Consider the following 25,001-nt stretch of genomic DNA (forward strand, 5'->3'; position numbering starts at 1 on the left):
GGTCAGTTTTCTTCATAACTAACTCTCCTGGAATGAAGATCTTCTCACAGACGTGCTTGCCGAAGTATCGAGCGGTTCATCTCTTCATTTTTTTCCTATCGAAGAGCCAAGTTAGTTCACTTTCTTCCGCAATATCGAGAGCTAGCATCGCTCCTTCATTGTTATTCTCCTGTCATTCAGCCAGATTCTCCTCTGTGAATGAAGAAGTTGTGACAACCCTTTGGTTGTGATGGTTATATTTGACTGACAGCATCACCACCACCCATGAGTCAGCATGAATGAGATTTGACTAGTTTTTTTCAAAGGTGTCATTTGGACGGGCCAAAGTATTGGCGGTAGAAAACTGTCCAGTTCCATTTGTCTCTTTTGAATTTTTTCCTAAAAAAATTTAGTATGATCTTATTAGTTACTTTGACTTGCCCATTTGTTTGAGGGTGATGGACTAATGCAACTTTGAGATCAATCCCTTGACTTGCACAAAAGTCCTTCACTCGTTGGTCTGCAAATTACGTCCTATTTTCGGTGATGAGACCAACGACATTCTATATCTACAAATGAGATCTGACCAAATGAAATTTCAAACCGCCTCTGTAGTGTTTGAGTAAGTGGTTTATCCTCGATCCATTTTGAAAAGTAATTGACCGCCGTTAAGAGAAACTTTTGTTGGCTTTTCAATGGAGGAAAGGGCCCAAGGATGTAAACCCCCCAAGTGGCAAACGACCAGAGGCTAGCAATTGGTTGTAAATTTTGGGTTGGCTGATGATGTAAAGGTGCATACTTCTGACACTGCATATATTTCTCCAAAAATTCCTCCACATCATTCTGAAGTGTAGGCCAGAAGTACCTTTGTCGTTGTATCCCATAAGCCAAAGTTTTACCTCTGAATTTACTTCCACACTCTCCAAAGTGTACGTCCAGGAATACAACTTCTACTTCATCTTCCTTAAGACATCCTATACTAATGTGACAGTAAAAATGAAACATTTTATTATTATTAAGGATATCAAAATCATTAAGGTCGATATTATTTTCTGAAACTTCATTAAAATATTTATCAAAATAATTCACCCATTTATTTTGAATATCTTTTTCTAAAAAAACTCTTTTTGATTTTCATCTTTAATACACATCTTTTGAGTTAAATTTTTACTTTTCTTTTCTCTTAGTTTGACTAGCTTATACATATATTATTCACCCTCTTTAGTATCTAATCTATTATAAACATTACTAAAAGCAGAAATTTTAACGTCACGGATTGTTCTCTTAGACTCCTTTCGGAACATTTGATATTTTCTCACTTCTCTAAGCTTTTACATTTAAACTAATATTTATAACATAACTTCTTATATTTTATCTTTTTTTACACATTATTATTCCACTGCCAACTATTTTTATTCATAGAAACTTTTCTTTTGATTCCCCATGTACAACTTTTCCCACTTGTTTAATAGTTTTTTTTTTGTTTAATAGTTTTTTTTTACTAATAGTTTTTTTTTACTTTATCTCACATATAATTTGCTTCTTCATGAACATCCCAATTTTTGAAATCTTGAATTTTACTTATAAAATTATTTTATTTGTGTCTTTTATATACACCCATCTAATTCTACGACGATGATCCTGGTATTCCTTATTTTACAACTCTTCATCTTAAAATCTAGAACTAATAATCGATGTTGAGTACTTAAAACCTCATTTGGAATGACCTTACCATCTTTACATTCTCAATGATCTCTTCTTCTCATAAGGAAATACTCAATTTATGTTTTATTAGATCCATTCTTATAAGTAATAATATGTTTATCTCTTTTCTTGAATAAGGTATTAACAATAACAAAATCATACATTAAAGCAAAATCTAATATAGTTCTACCTTTCTCATTAATCACTCCAAAACCATAGCCACCATGAATATTTCTAAAATCTTCTACTACTCTACCGACATGTCCATTTAAATCTCCTCCAACTTTCTCAAAGAGGCATCATTTGTAATAAGTTTTCTAAGGGTCTGTTTGGGGCAGCTGTAACTTATCTAGCTTCTGCTGATAAGCAGCTTATCATGATAATCTGCTGATGAGCAGCTAATCTGGATAAGCGGTTTTTCTATTTGATTGACGCTTATGGAAAACAACTGATTCTGGAAAATTGATCATTCTGCCCCTGCTCTGAATAAGCTGTTTGGTTAGTGTGTTTTGTAAACAGCTTATTTGCAAACTTTTTTTTTAATTAAATGAATAATCTGTGCAGTAGAATTTGTTATTTTCTCAAAAAAATTAAAGATCACTGTGCAGACAAGAAAATACCAAAAAGTTGATTTATATTTATATAACTAAAACATATCTGATCACATCAAACGAATATGTTACACATACAAAAGTCAAATGCACCTGTGCAATAAAGTATAATGAGAGCCCATTTCAAGTATTATATGTTGGCCTATAAATCTGCCTGCGGGTTGGGTCCTCGATAATTCTAACACATTTCAAGTAGTATAAAGGATCAGCAAGAGCTTCTGGAATTTCTTCTAGATAACTCATAAAACCATCAACAGTGGGATCATCCAGCACTGGTTCAATTGATATCGAAGCTTCAAATATAGTAACTAGTCTATCAATTGAGCTTTGAACGAAAATATCTTTATTTTTTCCTTTTCTTTCCATGTTACGCCGAAGCTCCCTTGGGTTTATGCTAGGGCCTTTACCTAAACAAATAACCTGATCGGGAATCATGTCAACTGAGATGCCAGCAAAGCCCTGCTCACTGGGGTTGAACGGATGTTGACCCATGGTGACAATTCCTTTGAACATAACATCTAATTTCTCTTCCAAGTCCGGCTCAATTCCGCATAATTTAAATTTTTTTTGCATTTGGAACTGCCTGCAACAAGAATGGGGGAGGGTGTGTGAGCATAGTTGACAAAATAAAAGTGTAAATGTTAATTAATTGAGGAGTTTGCAGGGGTACAATTATTACCTCTAACTTCTCAGTCCACCATTCCTCTGAAACATCCACGGTGCGCTTGACAGGATCCCAACCCAATCCCGTTGATCCCTGTTTAAGTTCCTTCCATAACTTCCACTCCTTTAGCTGATCCCATTTGTTCTTGAATTTTAGTCTATCATAATCTCACCCTGTCATTTCTTTAAATTTTTTGTAAATATTATGCCACCCTTCTTTATTAAAGTAGGTGGTAGGTCTATTTTCAAGTTCGATCTCCTTAATAAATAAGTTGTAGAAAATATATGTCACATCCTTGTCCCACATTGTTGATGAAGTCCCTTCTTTGTTTTTATTCATAATGCAACTAATGAAATATATAGATCAAATAATGCAATGACATTGAAAATAAAATAAAGCATCAAGAGCCTTGCCATTTCCTTAAAGTCCCTTCTTCGTTTTTTTTCATAGCTTTAAGAAGCGCTTTAAGAAGCTCAATAGCTTTAAGAAGCTCATATTGCACTCAATGGTTAAAGGGGTTAAATACAAACAAAAATTTCTCATCTTGTATGTAAAAGCTCCAAATATAAATTTAAACAGAGAAAAAAACATCTGGCAAGTGCAGCAAAGCTAGCAATCCAAACAACAAAACAATATGAGGAATAAATCCACAAATCCAATTTAAACCTAGCAAATTGCATAAATTAAAATTAAAACAATCCAAACAACAAAACAGTATGAGGAATAAAATAAAAAATATGAATATCTGCTAAAAGAAAATAACCATTTTCTTTCCTATGCAAACTAGATTAGCATAGAGAGTTGCATTGCTACCAATAATAAATCCACAAATCTCAAGAGCCATGGAATCTTACAAATCCGTCCTAACAAAACTACATTAATAATATCGAACAAAAGCTTCACAAAGATGTATCAATTTTGTCATGAACAAAAACACAAACGGAAGACGGAGGAGCAAGAAGAAGTAAACATATCAACTAAACTTCCACAAAAAAAAAACCAAAACAAATATCATGAACAAAAACGATCGGATGAACAAGCAGCGAAAAGAAAAAAATCCAACGGCATCTTCACAGAAATATAAAAATCGGAGAGCGGCAGAGGATCAAGGAGATAAAAAAATGAGGTTACCAGTGAGAACGAGAACATAAGACAGATGAGTTATGCGAACGGAAGACGGAGGAGCGATCAAAATAAGGAGGAGCGAACAACTAACAGAAGACGGAGGAGACAGAGGATTGTCGAGTGTTACGCACAGGATCGAGCCATTGCGAAATTAGGGCAGAGGAGACGGGCGCACGAGATCGAAACGAGCGAAATTAGGGCAGAGGAGACGGGAGGGGCATCAGGTGTCTTTCGACAGCATTAAACGCGGATCGCGGGTAGGACCCCGCGATCTGCGTATAATACAAAAATCAAAACGGAGTTTCACCAAACGTTGCGTGACCGCTTTTTCCATTCCCCAAACAGGTGATGGTTTTAGAAAACCGCCACCGCTCTAAATAAGCTGTCCCAAACGCAGTCTAAGTCATTCCAGTATTTCTTGGAACCAATATCTAAACCTACTTGCGGAGCATAAGCACTTATAATATTAAAAATCTTAGTATCAACAATAATCTTAAGGGTTATAATTTTATCTCTGACTTTATTAGCTTTTACAACATTAACTTTCAAACTCTAATCTATAATTACACCAACCTCATTTCTAGTGTGACTCTTACCTAATAAATACCAAAGTTTAGAACCCAAGTTATCAATTTTCTTAGCATCTTCTCCAACCCATTTAGTTTCTTGAACACATAAGATATTTATCTTTCGGTGAATCATAATATCAACAAATTTCATTAATTTTAGAGTAAGAGTACCTATATTCCAAGTTCTTATTATAATATTAGTTTCATGAACTAACTTCTTTACCCCACATTCATCCGTAATGTGGGAACATTTACTTAATTGATACTACACCTGGGCGTCGGTGTTGGGGGCCCTTGCGCACTTTTCACTGTATTCAGACCATACAACACTTATGTCATGATTTTTTCGACAAGTTTAACGTTGACTATCAACTAGCTAACACAAGCCTCCACTTTTCACATCCGGGTTTGGGACTGGCAATAATAGTGTTAAAATATTAAAAAATTTGATGATATGTCTTAAATTACAAATAAGTCTTTTTTTTCTAAAGTTAGTCATTGAGGAACTCTTTTGACTCTTTTCTTTTTCAAAGCTTCATTTTTTACTCTCCTTGACCCTGTCTCCAATTCCTTTCTTCTCCATTGTAAACTCCCCCATGCCAAGTCCTTGTACATATTGCTTTCATGTGTACAAGAACAAAAATATATATATTTAGGATTTGTGTGAAAAAGGTGAAATGATATAATGAATGATATCTGATTCACAAGAATCAGAACAATCCGTTTGAATGATTTGTGACAGAGAGAATATTTTCTTCTCCCTCAATCACCTTCGAAAACCAACTGAATAAGGATAATAACAAGCATGAAAGCTATGTCTAGATTGTGATCTGAAATGGAGAAAAATGTTGTTGCGGTTGGAGAAAATTTCATAAAAATAGAATACCAAACAATCTATAACGTTTTATATGCATTCGATAAATCAAAAGGAGCAGAAACACATCCTCAAACGAAGCTGTTGGTTTTGTTTGGGAGAGCTTTACCTTTCATAAAAAATTAGTTACAAACAATTTTACAATTAATGATATAAAGTTGTGATTCCAAAAGTCGATACTAGTGTTTAAATAAAGCAAATGTGTGTGCTTTCTTAACCAAGGATGTGAAAACCAGATCGAACATCAAACCGTAAGAAGAAAATATTCGAAGTTCATTGGTTCGGCCGAGGTTGAACCGGGGGTTGAACTAGATGACATAATAAATATAAAAATTAATTAAATATGACATAAATAACATAATAATGATATATTACATGCAAATATTGATTAAAAAGGGATAAAAATTACATTATAAAACACAAAACACACATGAAAATAAAATCAATAATTTTAAATATTAAAAAAAAATTAATATTTAAATGATCATCCCTAACATATATTACTATTTTAAATAAAGATATAAAATAGCTTTCATGTTCCTTTCTTCCCCAAATCATTTATTAAAAAAAATGCAATGTAGTCTAAAAAAACCAATTATTAAAATCATGGCCGGTTCAACTGTGGACCAATTTGACCCCGGTTTTCTCCGTTCCAATTCCAATTATTCAAAATCTGGTTATCTCAAATATCCAGACCGACTACCCTACCGGTTCATGGTACTGCTGGTCCGACCGACCGGTCCTATTCTATTTTAACAAACTTATTTTTAACCCTATTTTTATAGCCATTTTTATATAAAGGATAATAAAAATCCAAATTTTTTAAAATTATAACTATCATATTTAATACTACTAAATTGTTTATAGAAAATAAAATTTAAATACAAGTAAATTTATCAAATCCACATACTCTAAATTCATAGTATTGTTCCAGTTAAATTCGTTTGACGTGTTAGCATGTCATTTAGAATTGAACAGTAATTAATTTTTAAATTTATTAAATATGAAATACATGGCTCACATCACAATAATTTCTAAAATATTAAAATTTTATGACGTCCAAAATTAAAAATAACTCTTATTTTTTTCCAGAACATGTCATGCGGGACTGAAGAACTTTTTGCCCAACTCATTTCTTCAAAGCTTCATTTTTTACGCTTCTTGACTCCATCTCCAATGACTTCTCTTCTTCATTCTAAACTCCTCATGCAAAGCCCTCGTATGGATTGCTTTCATGCTATTGGCTTTTAGCTTCATCCACCTTTTATTCTCATGGTGAGACCGCTCTCATAAATGACCTCTAAGAACCTTATCTTGTTGTGAAAGAAAAAAAAAATAGATTTTAAAGATTTATTTAGATGAGGTGAAATGGTATAAGGGATGATATCTGATTCAAAAAAATTAGAGCAATCCGTTTGATTGACAAATGACAATGAGGCTATTTTTTCCTTTTTCTTCCTCGCCCTCAACAACCAACTGGATAGGAGTAATAACAATCTTTCAGTTATAAAATGCGGTATGGAGCATGAAAACAATTTCGAGATCGCGATGTGAAATGGGAGCAAAATGCAGTTGAAGTAAAAGAATTTTTTTAGAAAATTAAAAACACATCCTCACAAAAGATGGTTTTTTTTGGGAGGGCTTATCCTTCAATAAAAATTCTTTTAAAAGCAGCTTCATAAGAAATGATGATATAACGTTGTTGTTCCTGAAGTTGATACTAGTGTTTATATAAAAAATATGTGATTTTTAACACTATTTTTTACAAACATTTTAATATAAAAGACAATAATAATCATAATATTTTTAAATTATAACCATCATATCTAGTACTAATAAATTATTTTTAGATGATAGAATTTAAATACGAGTAAATTCGATATATATGAATTTATCAAATTCAAATGCTACTATATTCAAAATAGTGTTATAGTGAAATTGGTTTGACATGTTTAGCATGTTATTTTAAAATTTAAGAATTACTTTTCAAAGGATTTAATTATGAAATACAAGGCTTGCATTAAAATATTTTTTAAAATATTGACAAATTTGATGATATGTCTAAAATTTAAAAGAAGAAAACACACTTTCTTGTCCAAAATCAGACTAAACTTTTTGCCCCCTCTTTTTCATCAAAGTTTTATTTTTAGCCCCTTTGACATCGTCTCCAATGTCTTTCTACTCCATTGGAAACTCCGGACTCAAAGTCCTTGTATGGATTTCTTTCATGTCATTGGCTTCATTTTTTTTTTTTTTTTTTTTTTTTCGTCTCACGGTGAGACCACTCTTATAAATGACCTCTAAAAGCTTTCTTCCATGGTGAAAGAAAAAAAAATTGATTTTAGGATTTGTGTAGAAAAGTTGAAATGGTATAAGGGATGATATCCCTTTTAGAAGAATCAAAACAATCTGTTTAAATAACAAAAAACAGCGACACTATTTTTCTCTACCAAACTCACCGTTGACAACCAACTAAATAAGGGTAATAACAATCTTTCTTGTTAGGAAACATGAAACTGAGCATGAAATCTATGCCAAGATCATGATCTGCAATGGGAGGAAAATGTCATTGCGGTGGGAGAAACTTTTAGAAAAAGTAAATACCAAACAAAACTATAATATGTTATAGGTGTTCTATAGAATGAAAGGGAGTTGAAACACATCTTCAAACGAAGTCATTGTCTTTGGTTGGGAGGGCTTCTCTTTTTTTTTATAAAAGTTCCTTTAAAACAACTTCAGAAGAAGTGGTGGTATAAAATCGTGGTTCCTAAAGTCGATACTAATGTTTGGACAAAAAATATGAGTTCTTTTTAACACTTCATTTATAACTGTTTTGATATGAAAGACAATAATAATTCTAATATTTCTCAATTATAATCATCATTTCTAAGACCACTAAATTGTATATATAAACTAAAATTTAAATACGAGCATATTTGATAAATCTGAATCTATCAGAACCACATGTAGCTAAAATCTTAACAGTGTTCCAGTTAAATTGGTTTGACATGTTTAGCATGTTATCTTAGAATTTAAGAGCAATTACTTTTTAAGGAATTTAAATATGAAATATAATGCTCACATCATAATAATTTTAAAATATTAAAAAATTTGATGATATGTCCAAAATTAAAAATAAATTTTTTTCCTAATTTGTTATGTGTTGTTGAGATAAGTTTTGCTCACTATTTTTCTTCAAAGCTTCATTTTTTAACCTCCTTAACTACAACTTCAATGCCTTGCTTCTTCATTAAAAACTCCACATACAAAGCGCTCGTACGGATTGTTTTCATGTCATTGACTTCTTCTTTTATAAAAGTTCCTTCGAAAGCAGCTTCATAAGAAGTGGTGGTATAAAGTAACAGTTTCTAAAGGCAATACTAGTGTTTGAATAAGAAAATGTGCATGCTTTCTAACACTGTTTTTCATAACCATTTTAATATAAAATATAATAATTATCCTAATATTTTTAAATTGCAATCATTATATCTAATTCTATTACATTATTTATAGAAAATAAAATTTTCATACTAGTGAATCTCGTAAATACAAATTTATTAAATCCACATGCAACTAAATTCAGAATAATGTTTTAGTAAAATTAGTTTGATATATTTAGCATGTTATTTTAGAATTTGGGAGCAATTAATTTTCAAAGAATTTAAATATGAAATAAAAGCCTCACATCACATTAATTTTTAAAATATTTAAAAATTTGATAATAAATCCAAAATTAATACTTACTTTTTTATGAATTTGTCATGCCCTGCTGCTGAGGAACTCTTTGCCCGTTGTTTTTCTTCAAAGCTTTATCTTTTACCCTCATTGACTCCATCTTTAATGTCTTTCTTCTCCATTGGAAACTCCCCATGCAAAGCTCTTGTATGGATTGCTTTCGTGGCATTTATTTCACCCACCTTTTCTTTTCATGGTGAAACCACTCTCATGAATGTCCTCTAAATGCTTTCTCTAACGACGAAAGGAAAAAATTTTGATTTTTAGGATTTGTATATAAAAATGTAAAATGGAATAAGGGAAGACAATGAGGCAATTTTTCTTCTTTGTCGCCGACCCTTGATAACCAACTGAGTAGAGATAATAACGATCTTTTCAATTACGAAATACGGAACGGAGCATAAAAACAACATGAAAATTGTGATATTAAATGAGAGAAAATTGTCATTGAGGTGGGAGAAAATTTTGAAAAAATAAAATACCAAATGAAACTATAATTTTTTTTCACTTTTAGAAGAATGAAAAAGAAGCAAAAAAAACATCGACAAACAAAGATGTTGGCTTTGTTTTGGAGGGCTTATCCTTTTATAAAAGTTTTTTTAAAAGCAACTTCACAATAAAGGATGATATAAAGTTGTGGTTATTAAAATCAATACTAATGTTTGAATAAAAAAATATGCATGTTTTTTAACACTATTTCTTAACTATTTTAATATAAAATATATTAATAATCATAACATTTAAATTATAACCATCATATCTAAAACTATAAGAATGTTTATAGATCATAAAATTTAAATGAGTAAATCCGATAAATTTGAAATTATCAAAAACACATGGTACTAAATTCAGAGTAGTGTTTCAGTTAAATTAGTTTGATATGTACAACATACTATTTTAGAATTTAACATCAATTAGTTTTTAAGGAATTTAACCATGAAATACAAGGCTCACATCATAATAATTTTTAAAATATTAAAAAATTGATGATATGTCAATTTTTTTTTTTAAAAGCTCTTTCTTTTTTCAAAATAAGTTATAAGAACTTTTTGCATCTCTTTTTCTTTGAAGCTTCATCTTTTAGCCTTGTTGACTTTGTCTCCAATGTCATTCTTCTCTATTGAAAACTCCCGTGCGAATTTCTTTCATGTTGTTGGCTTCAACTGTGTTTTTCTTATAGTGAAAACACTTTTATAAATGACCCTACAAGCTTTTTCCCATGGCGAAGGAAAAAAAATTGATTTTTAGGATTTGTGTAGAAAATGTGAAATGGTATAAGAGATGATATCTTATTCAGGTGAATCAGAACAATCCATTTGAATGCCAAAGAACAATGAGTCTATTTTTCTTCTTTCTTGCTTACCCTCAACAACCAAATGTGTAAGGATAATAATGATCTTTCCAATTATGAAAAATAAAACAAAGCATGGAATTTTCTATGTCGAGATCGTGATTTGAAACATGAGAAGAATGTCATTGTAGTGGGAGAAAATTTTGAAAAAAATAAAATACTAAACAAAACTAATGTTTTATACGCGTTTCGTAGGATGCTTACCAAACAAAACCGAAGCATGTTCTCAAACAAATTTTTGGCTTTGTTTGGGAGGGCTTCTTCTTTTATAAAGGTTCATTTAAAAGCAATTTCACAAGAAGTGGTATAAAGTCGAGGTTCCTAAAGTTGATACTATTGCTTGGATAAAAAAATATGTTCTTTTTAACACTTTTTTTATAACTAATTTAATATAAAAGACAATAATAATCCTAATATTTTAAAGTTATAGTCTTCATTTCTAATGTTACTAAATTCTTTATAAAAAAATAAAATTTAAATACGAGTAAATTTGATAAACCCAAGTCTATCAAATCCACATGCTTCTAAATTCATAATAGTGTTTTGATTAAATTGGTTTGACATGTTTAGCTTGTCATTTTAGGATTTTACAATAATTAATTATCAAAGAATTTAATTATGAAAGGCATGGCTCATATCACAATTATTTTTAAAGTATAAAAGATAATAATTATTTTAATATATAATCATATCAAATAATACTACATTCTATATAAAAAATAAAATTTAAATATGAGTAAGTATAATAAATCCTAATTTATCAAATTCACATGCTTTTAAATTCAAAATATTATTCGAATTAAATTGGTTTGACATGTTATCATTTTAGAATTTAAAAACAATTAATTTTCTAAGAATTTAAATATGAAATATAAAGCTCACATCACGATAATTTAATGTTTGAATAGAAAATGTGTATTTTTTAACACTTATTTTTTATAACCGTTTTGATATACAAGACAATAATAATCCTAGTATTTTAAAATTATAATCACGGTATCTAATACTACTAGATTATTTCAAAAAAATAAAGAATTTAAGTACAAGTAAGCCAGATAAATCTGAATCTATCAAATCCAAATGTTGCTAAATTCATAATAGTGTTCTAATTAAATTGGTTTGATATGTTTAACATGTTATTTTATAATTTAACAACAATTAATTTTCAAAGAATTTAAATATGAAATATAAGACACATCACAAAATTTTTTAAAATATTGCTAAATTTGATTATATGTCCAAAATTAAAAACAACTCCCTTTTTTTTCCGAATCTACATGTAGTGCTCATGAACTTTTTGCCCACACTTTTCTTCAAAACTTCATTTTTTTCACCCTCATTGACTATGCATTTCTTCTTGATTGGAAGCTCCATATGTTGAACACTTGTACGGATTGCTTTCATGTCATTAGTTTCACTTACCTTTTTTCTCATGGTGAGATCATTCTCAAAATTGAACTCTAAAAGCTTTCTCCAATGATGAAGGAAAGAAAATTGAATTTTAGGAATTGTGCTGAAAAAGTGAAATGTCTTAAGATATTCTTAAGATATGAAAGATTGGTGAAGATTGGTGTTTTTTTTTTTTCAAACCATTTGGATTTGACAAAAGAACTGTATACGGTTAATAAACAACTTTTAAGTTCTGGAGCATTAAAATTATGTGAAGCTCATGTTATGAAGGGCGTGTTTTGGGCAGCTTATAAATGCGGACGGTGTTTCAAAACGCCGCCTTACTATTTGGAAAACACGTTTCGACAGTTTATCTAAAAACACGACTGGATTTTTATACTAAACGCATGCCGCCTATGGGACACGTTTCAGAATAAATTGTTTATGTGGATAAGCACAAGTTTATCCAGGTAAAAAATAGTGTTTTTTTTTAACCATTTAGACTTGACAAACAGCTTATATGGTTAATATTAAGCTTTTTAAGTTCAGAAGTAATAAAATTATGCGAAGCTCGCGATACGAAAAAGGAAGAAAAATAACAGCAGCAAAATATCAAGTGAAAAAGAGCAGAAAGGCCTCCTCAAACCGGAAAAAAATTGCGTACATAAGATGTACGCAACGCTGCGTGCGATACCCAATTAGAGGAAGACACATCAACTTCGTCGGCCCCAACTTAAAACAAATAGACTTTTTACCGCGCGTGACCCGTTGACCCGACCCGCCATTATAAACTCCATGTAACCCCGGTGTAATCTCCGTTGTCACCCCCATATAACGCGCGTATACACTTGATGTAATACCGGTGTAACCTCTGCGCTCACCCCCCCCTGTAACATGGTTGTACACTAAATGTAACCCCGACGTAACATCAACGGTCACGGCCCTAAACGCGCGTGTACATTGGATGTAACCCAGGTGTAAGTTCCGCGGTAATGCCCCTGTAACGCACGTGTACTCTTGTTGTAAAACCGGTGTAACATCCGCGATTAGGTTGTACCGCGCATGTAACCCGAATGTAATCTTCCTCTAATGTCGTCCACGCGGAATCGTCAATGTACCCCTTGTGTAACTTCAATGTAACAGTGAGTTACACAAATTGGAGCGCTGGAATCATGGTATTTAAACAGCTAGGGTTACTGTTCTATTGTTCTCTGGTCATTTTATTCTGCAGCGACGACTTCCGACAGCTGGACTTCTCGAACTTAAAGATGGATTACGAGTACAGAGATTGCAAGTTTGTGTATGATATAGAAGGAGAAGATGAGAGTTATCCTGTCAGGAAGGATGAAGTGGAACTTAAATCGAAGGTGTGTTTGGAGATGTCTTCTTATTATATTTTTTATTATATTTTTTTAGGGCTTTATTCAATGTTGTTTGTTGTTAGGGCTTTCTTATTTTTGAACTTATGTTGGTAGAGTTGCATGGTATTAGGTTTAATAAAAACAGTGAAGTAAAGATTGAAGTAAATATTATATCCGACATTTAAATTCAGTAAATATTAGATTGAAGTAAACTGTTGCTTTGCACTGAAATGCCTCTAGGCATTACAACATGTCATTTACTAAGGTCAAATTCAAATGCTTCCCCCACATCGCTCAGAAAATGTTTAATCTGCATAATTATATTTAGAAATGAATGAACAAGACCATAGAAAATACATAACTAATAAACAATGCATACTTACAATGGCATCAGTTATATGCAAATGCATTCTGTTGGGCAATGAATCATATAATCTCTCTTTGCAATCCTTTATTGATTCAACAAGCAGTGTCCAATGCTGATTATTGATTATTGGTAACAAAATTAACTCCACATTCTTAGTGGTTTGCTTCGTAATGTGCTCCACAAAATCATTTATGTTCCCTACCTTGTACAACTGCAGAGAAGGATATATATGACATAAAAACAATTAGTAATTAAAGAAATATTTGGTTGTACGATTACGACACATGAATTTCAAAATTTACAAGTGACATGAAAACACATATAGGTAAGATCTGCATAGTTCTGGATTATTGCTCCTCTTATGCTCCATTAACATAGCGAAACAATCGACATATTCGTTTTTTAAACCACCCGTTCATGAGTAATCTATCAAGATAACATCGGGTTAACGATACATGTCCCATATCATTTATTAAGGCACCCCTGCATTTCAAATAATTAAATAAGATTAGAAATAATTAGAAAAGTAAAAGATAAACAGTAATTAAAATTTTATATTTACATGTCAGTAAATTTGTTACAACAAATATTGACTGCTTCCTGCATATAATCTGGAATTTATTCTCTAGCAGGAAAATCTACCGTAAGTGTTGATGGACATACCTATAAGCAAAACACAAACACTGTAAGATGAAAATATCTAAGCATTCCGTTTGGACACTTCAAGGAAGTGATATATACCTTATTAGAGTAGTCTTCATCAACATAATGCATGTCATCTTGTTCTTGATCGTCATGTTTATTAACAGTGGTGTTTGGAGAACTTCGTCAGCTACTTTACTATGTACAGTTGTATGATCAGAATTAATGTCATCAGTTGTGACTTGTTGATCGACTTTTATTTACTTCCTCTGTACGTACAACATCAATCTGTTAAATAAGAAATATTATTAGTTAAGTTAATAATGAATAACTTTTAAGGATAATGCATAGGTGCAAAGCTTCAACCTCTTCAGGCTCTTCAACCGCTTCCTGAGTTAATTTTTGTCTCTTCTTCAATTCAAATACCATAAATGGAGAACTGAGAGTACTTTTTCTTCTGCCCTATCTTGCCTTAATTCTATGAATTAGGCTCCCTAGCGGATACTCTTTCACTCATTTAGTGGGTAATGTCCCAACAGGTTGTTTTAGTGTTTTATTTATTTCTTTAACTTCAGATTTTAAATCTGTCATTGTATTTTCCAGCTTTGTAAGATGATTATGAACTGAGATTTAAAATTTCAAGAACAGTTTATGATGATCTTTGAGTAATTCATGAATTTCTTCAAATCCAATGTTAGAGGTAGTAATGTTAGAGGTAGTATGTTGATATATGTTGATACTTATCATCATGTGGTGGAGGACTGATATGATAAGGAACTATAACTTCAACATTATCAATGAATGCAGACGACTTAGTTGGGATAGAACGTCCCTTTGTGGGAGATGTTGCTCAGGAATAGATGGTTCTTGAAATGGAGAGCCAAGTAGATGATGTTCGCTATCTTTAATTTCAAGAAAATAATAAAAAACCTGCAAGACATTACATATAATCAAAATCAATGAAAATATCACGTGAACATAACAAATTATATGGAATAAAGAACTAAATTGCTAACCTCGGCAGATCTAAGCCTCTCAAAGGCTAGCTGAATCGTCACAGTATTTCACCTCACATTTGACCACCTCAGCATTCTTGGTCTAGCCTAAGGCATGCTGGGAGGATCAAGGAAGTATGCTCATAAAACCAGATCTGCGTTAAACATGATGAATTATTTTAAAATTGATTAAATGAACTTTCAAAATTTATTGGTAGATCACAAACCGATAATAGAAATACAAAACCATTGATGTAACCCAGTGGTTGATCCTTTTTAATTTTAGTGACACAAACATTAAGTTGCATCTGCATAAATCCACATAATGTTGCTGACCAATTGTACGCTGCAAAGGTATCTACATTCTCGCAAATAGAAGACAATTCTTTCAAAACTTTAAAGTTGCTTGAAGGAAAAAAGCAAATTTGAAATTAAAAACTTGATTATTAATTGCAAAAGGTTGTGAGATGACTCCCCTGATGAAATGTTGAGCAGGGCAGTCTTTATTTGTCTTGCATCCATTGTATCAGGAGAAGCATCGGTCCAGAATGCATGAAATCCTCTATTGGGCATGCCTAGCAGTAATGCAACTTCACTTCATCATACACAAATTTGACCTCTTTCCCTCCCAAATTGAATGCCATTCAATCAACATCCCAATGTGCATCTTCAGAATATTGTCCTGAGGGTACAGAGAGAGTTCAAAAAATTGAGTCAAACTCATGGCTTCCAATTTATTCTGTGTCTTCATCGACTTTTGGTCGGACCTTATCGAGAATCTCTCGTACTGCAGATGGACGACATCTACAATTCATTGCTTTTGGGTTTAAAATCCTATAACAATACATGAGAATAGTTTAGTATCATCTATATATCCGTTTTGCGACATTAGAGTTTCATTTAAAATTCATTTAACACCATTAAGCAAGCTTCGATAAATAAATAAAAACAACCACAATAATAAAAAAAATAGAATAACTTTTACTGTATTAAAAGTGATATATAACCTTGGACGATATCATTGTTTTGCTTCATAATCACGGACACGATATCACCATTTAAAAGAAAACAACCACAATAATCTAATTAATACCTAGAAACGGGAGGACTGTCCTCCTTCTCGGACTGCTTACGGCCGGCCTTAACCGTAACGGTTGCCTGCTCGCATTTCGACTGGTTAGCCTCACCCAAATCCGCACCATTGGTCTCTTCCAAGGTCTTCGTAGCCTCCTCCTTATCCTCCATTATACTCTTCCCTCACAATAGCAAAAACCCTAACCTTGAAAAAGAACATGATGAAAGAACCTTAGCAGCGCGAATTTCTTTTTTTTGAATATGATTTCTTACCGTGTGATTTTTTTAATTTTTACCAGGGTAAATAGATTATAAGGAGTTACGTGAGGGTTACATCGCAGTTATACCAATATTACATGCGCAGTTCCATCGGGTTATATGAGCGTAATTCGCTGTTACATTGAAATTACATGAAGGGTACAATGGTGATTCCGCGGAGACGACGTTACACGGACATTACATTCCGGTTACATGCTCGGTATAGTCTCCAGGTTACACCAGAGTTACATATAATGTATATCCAGTGTACATCCAGGGGACTGACTGCGAAGGTTACACCGGTTTTACAACAAGAATACACACGCGTTATCACAGAACTTATACCGAGGTTAAAGTGCGAATGTTACACTGGTATTACATCAAGTGTACACGCGGGTTTACATAGGGGGTGACAAGGGAGTTACATGGGGGGCCCTTAAAAAGTCTATTTGTTAAGGTGGGCCGCACGCAAGACAGGCAAATTTTTTCCGCTCAAACCGCCGTTATCACCCACTATCCTTCTGGAAGCGGAAGTGTGACTCGCGTTCTCTCCATTCCGTTTCGACTTTCAATCTTTACTGATCGGATCGATCGCCATCGATGGCGGTCTCCTCTCTTCTCTCTTTTGTCTCCGCCTTCCACCTCCCCTTCTCATCCCCAATTCACCACCTTCGCCGAAGAGCCCATCCTCCCATCTCCATCTCCACCAGTCCCTCTCATGTCGACGTCCTCCGTCTCCGCGACCTCTTTGCCTCCGCTGGACACTCTTGTCACCGCTTTCCAGCTTCGGTTGGCGAAGGTCCCGTGGAGCTTGCCGATCTCGGAAAGCTGCAGAGAGCCATCTATCACAGCTTCATCTTGGTCTCCGTGTTCTGCCGCGCCATGTTCTTACCCTCCACCGGCGCCGCCATTGAAGAGCGCTCAGATGAGACATCAGCAGCTCTTGGTTTTGAGCATTTTTTCGAGCGGAGTTTCTGGGCGCCAGGTCCTGACCACCATTTGATTGGATTTGGTCGAGCAGTGTCGGATGGGGGATTGACAGCTTCCATTCATGATGTAGTGGTATGTGTGACACTTTTTACTGCACATTTGTTTTTTTCGTTTCCTTAACAAGAAAATTATACTTCTTATTTTTCACTAAATCAAAGATGTTTGCGGAGATCCCAGAAGAAGGAATGCGTAATGGATATCTTTATTTGGTTGAGAATTAGGCGTTAAAGGGATGGGACATGATATGGTATGCTAGTAATTCTATTTTTTTGTTTAATTTATGAGAAGCAGTTGTTATAAATATTCATTGAGCACCAATTTGATAAGAAACACTCACAAGAAGCAATAGGGAAGGGAAATAACGGGAAGAAAGCAGAAGGGAGAGTTAAAATTTCAGTTCTATAAAACAATAATACAACAACACCTTCCTATTTGTGGGCAAAATCTAAAGGGTTTGCTTTCATTGAGAGGGTTCTTTATTGACATGGCCGCATTGCTGAGATAGCGATAAACAACAATTTGAGGATGTCGACGGCTCTAAAAATTAGGAGAATTAGAGAAGAGAAACACTAATTAGGAAAAAATTGCCTTATTCTTTTTTCATTACTTCAATGTTTCTATATAGAGGCTATTTGTAGATTTTTAAGAATTACCAAGTCATTGCCACTAACTTCTAACTATTTAACTACTCTTATTAACCTAATATAAGAATTAATAATCTCACACATCATATCATTACTATTGCTAGGATAGCGATAAATGGCGATTTGATGATGCTGACATTTCTAAAAGTAAAATTGGGAGAATTAGATGAGAAATATAAATTGGGGAGAAATTTAACTCATTGTTTTATCATTCTTTTAAAATCTCTAGATGAAGTCTATTTGTAGATGTACAAGAAGTACTAATTCATTATTACCAACTTTTAACTAATTAATTGCTCATCTTAACTTAATACAAGAACTAATCATCTCACAATATCCTATTATTATTAACCACTTCAAAATGACATCGCCTTTAATGTCTAGCAATTAATGGTCAATGATTTGGGAGTTTTGCAACCTAAATTGTCTGCCAAATTGTTTTGTTGAAGTTTGATTTGATTATGAATGGAGATGGACTTGGGGGTCTATCGAACGGTGTGGTGGCTGCTAGATCATTGAACTTTGGAGGATGAAAAACTCGGAGAATGGAATCAATGTGAGGTGAGAGGAGACTCAGAGAAGAAGTATGCCAAGATGCAACCTCATTTTCCAACTAAATCGTGGTAAAACAATGGGATTCAACTGTTGGATTAGTGCCTGGATAGCTGTCATGAAGATTTATTAAATGAGAAATATGATGTTGATTCTTATGGCACTTATGCATGGTTCTCAACATGAGCAAAAGACCAAATGTTAATTTCAATAACTAAGGATATAATTCTTCATCCATTAAAATTAGATATGGACATGCATGTTACATTAATTGATTCTTGCAAAGAATGGATTTAAGTCTTCAATTGATGATCCCATTGTCCGAGTTTTTAAAGTCTATTGTGTAATTTTTTAGGCTTTTTGTAGTCATTCTCAATTATCTTAAGCTTAGCAACTGATTGGATCAATTTATTTAGTTGAAAGCGCTTCCTCCTTAACTTGTTAGTAAATTTTCTACTCTTCAACACAAATCTTCTCAAGCGTGGTGTGATGTTTACCTAGCTTGCATGATCCATGATATGCCAACAATACCTTTATTTGACTGGTCGTACCAAATTGTGAAGGAGATTGATGATTATTTCTTGAAGATTACTCTTGGCAGTAGCATTCTATTAGTTCTTTTGGAATCTACTCATGGCCAAAGTGATATTAGAGTTATCTCAAATAACAATTAGAAAGTAAATATTATTACTGAAAACAAATATATGATTACAACCAAATAAATTTGAAAGGAAAAACAACAATAGACACGAGACACATACACACCCATAATGAGTTGATGTAGGGGTGATGGTGGTCGGTTACGTGGAGTGGATGACATAGTAAGGGGCCGGAATGGTGATAGGCTTGTTGGTAGGCAGTAATAGCAGCAATACAAGGATTTTGGGGTTGTAGTTTGAGGATGGTAGCAAGCCCGAGTGGCTAGCAGCAAAATGACAATGATAAAATAACAATAGTTACTGTTTTGGGGTGAGAACAAGGTGGGCGCAGGTTTGGAGGCAGCGACAACACAGAGGAAAGGGAGAAGGGTTGGTTTAGGAAGACGAAAACAGGGGTACGTAGAGTTATGGAAGGGGGAAAATAAAGTGGACTGCATGAAACAACTATGGGGGTTGTCCGATGGTCGCAATAGGGGAGGAGGAGGGCAAGTAGGCAGCGGTTGGGTGACAGGAGGCTGGTAGGTTAGTTGGCAGTTGGTGGTAGGCGGCAGTAAGGTGTTAGGCGGCTGGGAAAGGCGACAGGAAGTGTGGGGGTTGTAGGAAGAGCACAAACACTGTGCTCCGGGGTGGCTGCAACAAGTACAACGATGATGGCAACGGAGGGAGGGTTGTAGAGGAAGGAAAAGTCAAGGATAGTTACCACCTCATAATGAAATATAACCAGAGCACCACAGGGGAATACAGAGAAGCCAACAAATGTCAGAAGACACGACAAAAATTGAAAATCCAAACCCTAATACAACATATTTGTAGGAAAGAACTAGAAATGGAGGATAAAATGAATCATGTTGAAAACTGTTGAAAATTAGAAAGGAATCAAAAGAGGAGCCACTCGGTTCGGCCTTATGTGATTCATGCGACCCGAATGCCGCATTTGGTCTAGGTTTCGTGAGATTTTAGCGATAGTCTCTTGAGATTGGGGGAGTTTCGACCTCATCTGTCGAAGCTTCTGTCTATAAGATCGATCACATTGAAGGTAGCAAAATTGACATATTCGCATGGTAAGTTGGTCCCGAAGGCGTTGTCATTCTAAAGCACATCCTGATAGAATAAATATACATTCTCTTTTGACACAACTTGAACTAGAGCTATATATCGATGTTAGACTTTCATAAAGTAACTCTTAAACCATTAAATTTGTAATTTGCCTCTTGCACTCATTGTACTTGGCAAGGCTCACCTAATAAACAAATTCGTCTAGAAAAACTAACTCTCGACTGAAATTTGGACAATTCTCAATATCAACCATCTGGGAGATGCCTGTTTATTTTTCTCTGGAAGGACCTGAATGTCATTGTAGGATTTTTTTTTCCCGCAAAGCTCCTAATGCCACTTTTAACACTGTGGGTCATCCCTTCTGTCTAGCCATCTATCGATAAGTACACGGCTGAACTGAATTTAAAATCCAAATGACCCCATATGGTTTTCAAAAGTAGCTCAAATGATTATCATCTCTGATATGTTGGACTTCCCTCAGTAGAGACAACTTAGATGGTATGCTATATATCTAAAAATTTCAAAATTCTCTTATCTAAGATTGCCTTGTGCTGGTTTCGACTCCTCACACTCATGGCCCTTTTGGATATCCAGTGCTAGTTTTGTTGATGCTTCTCTCAATGACTGCAAAAATATAGTTCAAAGTGCCACAATTTCATATTTTGCATAAATGCTCATTATCTCAGACTCACCCCTTCTAGAATAACTGCGGTTAACTCCATGGGGGTATCTCTTCGAGGCTCAACCCGAATTACGTGCATCTCTCTCTCATCGGTTAATAGTTGACACTTCTTATTTGTGTACTCATTTTTTTCAGTGTAATATATTATTATCCATTTCCTTAACTGTTCCTTGCTCAGTGAAATAAACCGTACTCTAATTTGGGCAATCTGATGCACTGTGTCTAAAACAGTGGCACTTGATGCACTTTTTGGCTGTGACGGATTTGGAAATATTGGTTAGCTTCATCTATTCTCCAGTCTGAATTAGTTTTTCCTCAGGCGAGGCTGGCTTGGATGTTTCCCTGTGTGTATTCCTACTACGTGATCTTAGGGTTAAACTTTATATATAGGATGTGGCGGTCATCCAATGATGTTGCCTCTTCACTTTTGAAACTAGGGTCTGAACGTCATGTCTGTAATGAATTAGTAGGTACTAACACAGTCTCTCTCGTTTATCTTAGACTAAATAATAATTTTACTCTTCTCTTCTCGTTGTTGAAGAATCTTCAAATTGTCCCACAATATAAACACATTTTTATTGGCTAGTTTCACAATTTTGTTATGTGGAATGCCTTAGTACTCTAAAACATGTTCTATGGTCTAGAACCACTCAATGAACTCGTCCGGAATCAAGTGACCATTAAAATATGACAAATCTACTTTTACATCAAGATCTTAGCTTTTTTGATATTTCAGGCCAAATCTTTAAGGCAGTGGTTCTTCATCTATGACATCTGCTTAGTGGAAGGGATTTATCACATTCTTTTGATCTAAAAAGTTATCGTTATGGATACGACGACCCTTCGAAGGAGGTAAGTCTCTGTTGCAGTTGGAGAATTTCTTCTTGCACCTCTTCTGTGATAAGTTCCTGAAAATTTCTTTGTGAATTTCTTATAAGCAGCATTGTGTCATTTCCTCCCGAGCAGATCTCTGGCTATTGTCTCTTTGGGGGCGTGGTTATGATTTGATTTTGGGTAGGTGTCAGGTGTATGGGGCGATGTGGAGTGAGAAAGAAAAATTTTTTGGTTAGGTAGTGGATGATTGAGGTAACCATAGGATAGGACAAGAGTTAGACTAGCTCTGATACCAAATGATACCAGAGTAGCCCAAACAACAATAAGAAAATAAATATTATTACTGAATGCAAATATGTGTTTACTACTAAACACATATCTTGAAAGAAAAAATAAAAACTGACATGACACACAGACGCCCTCGTAAGGGGTTGATCCAGGGGCGGTGGTGGTGGTCGGTTGCATGGAGTGGACTGTGTAGTAAGGAGTCAGAATGTTGGTAGGACGTCAGTAGGCAATAATAGCAGTAGCACGGGGATTATAGGTTTGTAGTTTGGGGATGGCAGCAAGTCCGGGAGGTTGGACAGCGGAATGACAACGATAAAACAACAGTAGTTACTGTTTGGGGGTGACAACAAGGTGGACGCAGGTTTTGGAGGCAACGAAAATGCAAAGGAAAGGGAGGAGGCTTGGTTTTGGAAGACTACAGTTGTGGTACGCCGAGTTCTGGAAGGGGGACAACAAAGTGGACTTTAGCAAACAACTATGGGGTATGTCCGGTGGATGCAGCAGGGGAGGAGGAGGGCAAGGAAATGGCGGCTGGGTGGCAAGAGGTTGGTAGGTTGGTTGGCAGTTGATAGCAGGAGGCTGTAAGGTGATAGGGGGCTAGGAAGGGCGGCTAGGAAGGCGTGGAGGCTTTAGGAACAACATGCACGCTGTTCTGCAGGGAGGCTGCAACGTGTACGATGATGGTGGCAGCGGAGGGAAGGTTGCGAAGGAAGGGATAATCGAGGATAGTTTCTTCCTCGAAATGAGATATAGCCGAGGCACCACTTGGTAGTCTTAGAAGGTGAAAACAGAGACGCCGATGACTGTCTCGACAGAAGACACGAAAAAAACTGAGAATCTAAACTCAAATGCAACACATATATATAAAAGGAGTAGAAAGGAATGATCAAATTAATTGTGCTGAAAATTGGGAAGGAATCGAAAGAGGAGCCGCACGGTTCAGCTCCGTGCCATTCACGCGAACCGGATGCCGCGTCCGGTCCAGGTTGTGGGGGACGCCAACGTCACAAAGTTTTGAAATTACTCTTTAGGCACGATCATGATTGGAGACGACATGAAAACATGATTTCATAACGTGTGGAAAATGAGTCAAATTTTGAATGGATATATTTGAATTGACTTTTCTTGATTAAATTAAATGGATGCAATAGTTGTTTGACAAATCTAACAGAGAAGTTGAGGATCCACAAATTGGTGTGCGTCGAGGTTTGGAAGATCTAGATAGATTGTAGTATGGATGAAGCCTTGACATGACTTGGTGGAGTATTGGAGGGAACACCACTATTTAGGAACTACTAGGAACTACGAAGGATCTGTTAATTGATCTTGGACGAAGTGATGTTAGGAACTTGCAGATCAGATACCTCAATATTGGGAAGTTGAATCCCAATGAGAATTGAGTTGGTGTGGGACGGTGGAGAGAAGGAGAGCTCTCCCAATGTGATGGCCTTGCAATGAAAGATGTGTTGACAATATGGATGATAGCTACCAAAAAGTATCTTGGACAACTTGGGTGGAGTGGTGTCAGAAAGAATTTTGATAGAGCAACTACAATGGTAAGATGGTTTTGAATAGCCATAATGAAAATACTCGTTGATAGGTGATGAATTGAGTGAGGGAGGGGGATAGAACATTTCTTGATTTGAATAATTGTGAGACATGCATTGGAAAATGATAACAAGAGGTGGAGTACGGTGACAATAGCACCATTGATACGGCCCCATTGCTGAGATGACAATAAATGACAATTTGAGGATGTTGACAACTACATAAATTGGGAGGGCGAGAATTAGATAAAAGAAACACAGATTGGGGATGAACTTACCTCATTATTTCTTTGTTCCTTCAATGTCTCCAAATAGAAGTTATTTGTAGGTGCACAAGAATTACTAATTCGTTATCTCTAAGTTCTAATTTAATTAACTGCTTTTATTAATCTAATACAATTACCAATCATCTCAAATATATTATCAATATCTATCCATGCTGAAGTACGCTGTTTTAAGATTTCCTTGGCACCCTTTGCTGCTTTTATTATCTGACAGAATATTTTAATGATAGTTATGAGTATGTTTGTAGCAAATGCAGTCACAGAGCTCTATAGGCAACTTATAAAAGTAAATTCCTTTGACTTCTTCCTTGATTTCAACAATATTTATCATGTTCTCACTTCAGAAATAAATAGTTTTCACCCTGTTCTTACTTCGGAAATAAGCAGCTTATTGTTCTTGTTTTGATCCAACACTTGAGCGTTCAAATTTTGTAATGAATATGCACTCATTTGCAATGTTGCCATTGCTGACTTCTTTACTCTATCAAATACACATTGTTTCTGTTGACAATGGGCTTCCACCTTCAAATCCTTATATTTCATTACTATAATGAAGATAAGTAGCTATATTAATCGTTATGGAAGCCATTTTGACTTTGAACAAAGAGCGTGCGCGCACACACACACATGGAGCTCCCCTTCACGATCATGTACAGCTTTATTTTTGTGCTTTTGTCTTAGTTTTTATCCCTATGCGTGTTTATGTTATGCACATGTTTTTTACTCCTTTTATCTGTTGTCACTTTTTTCTTTCCCTTGGAGTCATG

The 25,001-nt window shown here is 34.5% G+C and overlaps 1 protein-coding gene across 7 annotated transcripts in view; it reads left to right on the forward strand.

Annotated features, from left to right (window-relative positions):
• Window positions 1-17,173: 17,173 nt before the first annotated feature.
• The window catches only part of LOC110031154, a 37,588-nt gene continuing 29,760 nt past the window's right edge, over window positions 17,174-25,001 (forward strand). For all 7 annotated transcript variants that reach the window (XM_020734224.1, XM_020734226.1, XM_020734223.1 and 4 more), the window contains exon 1: window positions 17,174-17,760. In XM_020734224.1, coding sequence (XP_020589883.1) covers window positions 17,299-17,760 — 462 coding nt within the window. In that variant the 5' untranslated portion in view covers window positions 17,174-17,298. The remainder of the gene's footprint in view (window positions 17,761-25,001) is intronic.

The sequence above is a fragment of the Phalaenopsis equestris genome, unplaced genomic scaffold (assembly GCF_001263595.1).
Source record: "Phalaenopsis equestris unplaced genomic scaffold, ASM126359v1 Scaffold000779, whole genome shotgun sequence".
Lineage (NCBI taxonomy): Eukaryota > Viridiplantae > Streptophyta > Magnoliopsida > Asparagales > Orchidaceae > Phalaenopsis > Phalaenopsis equestris.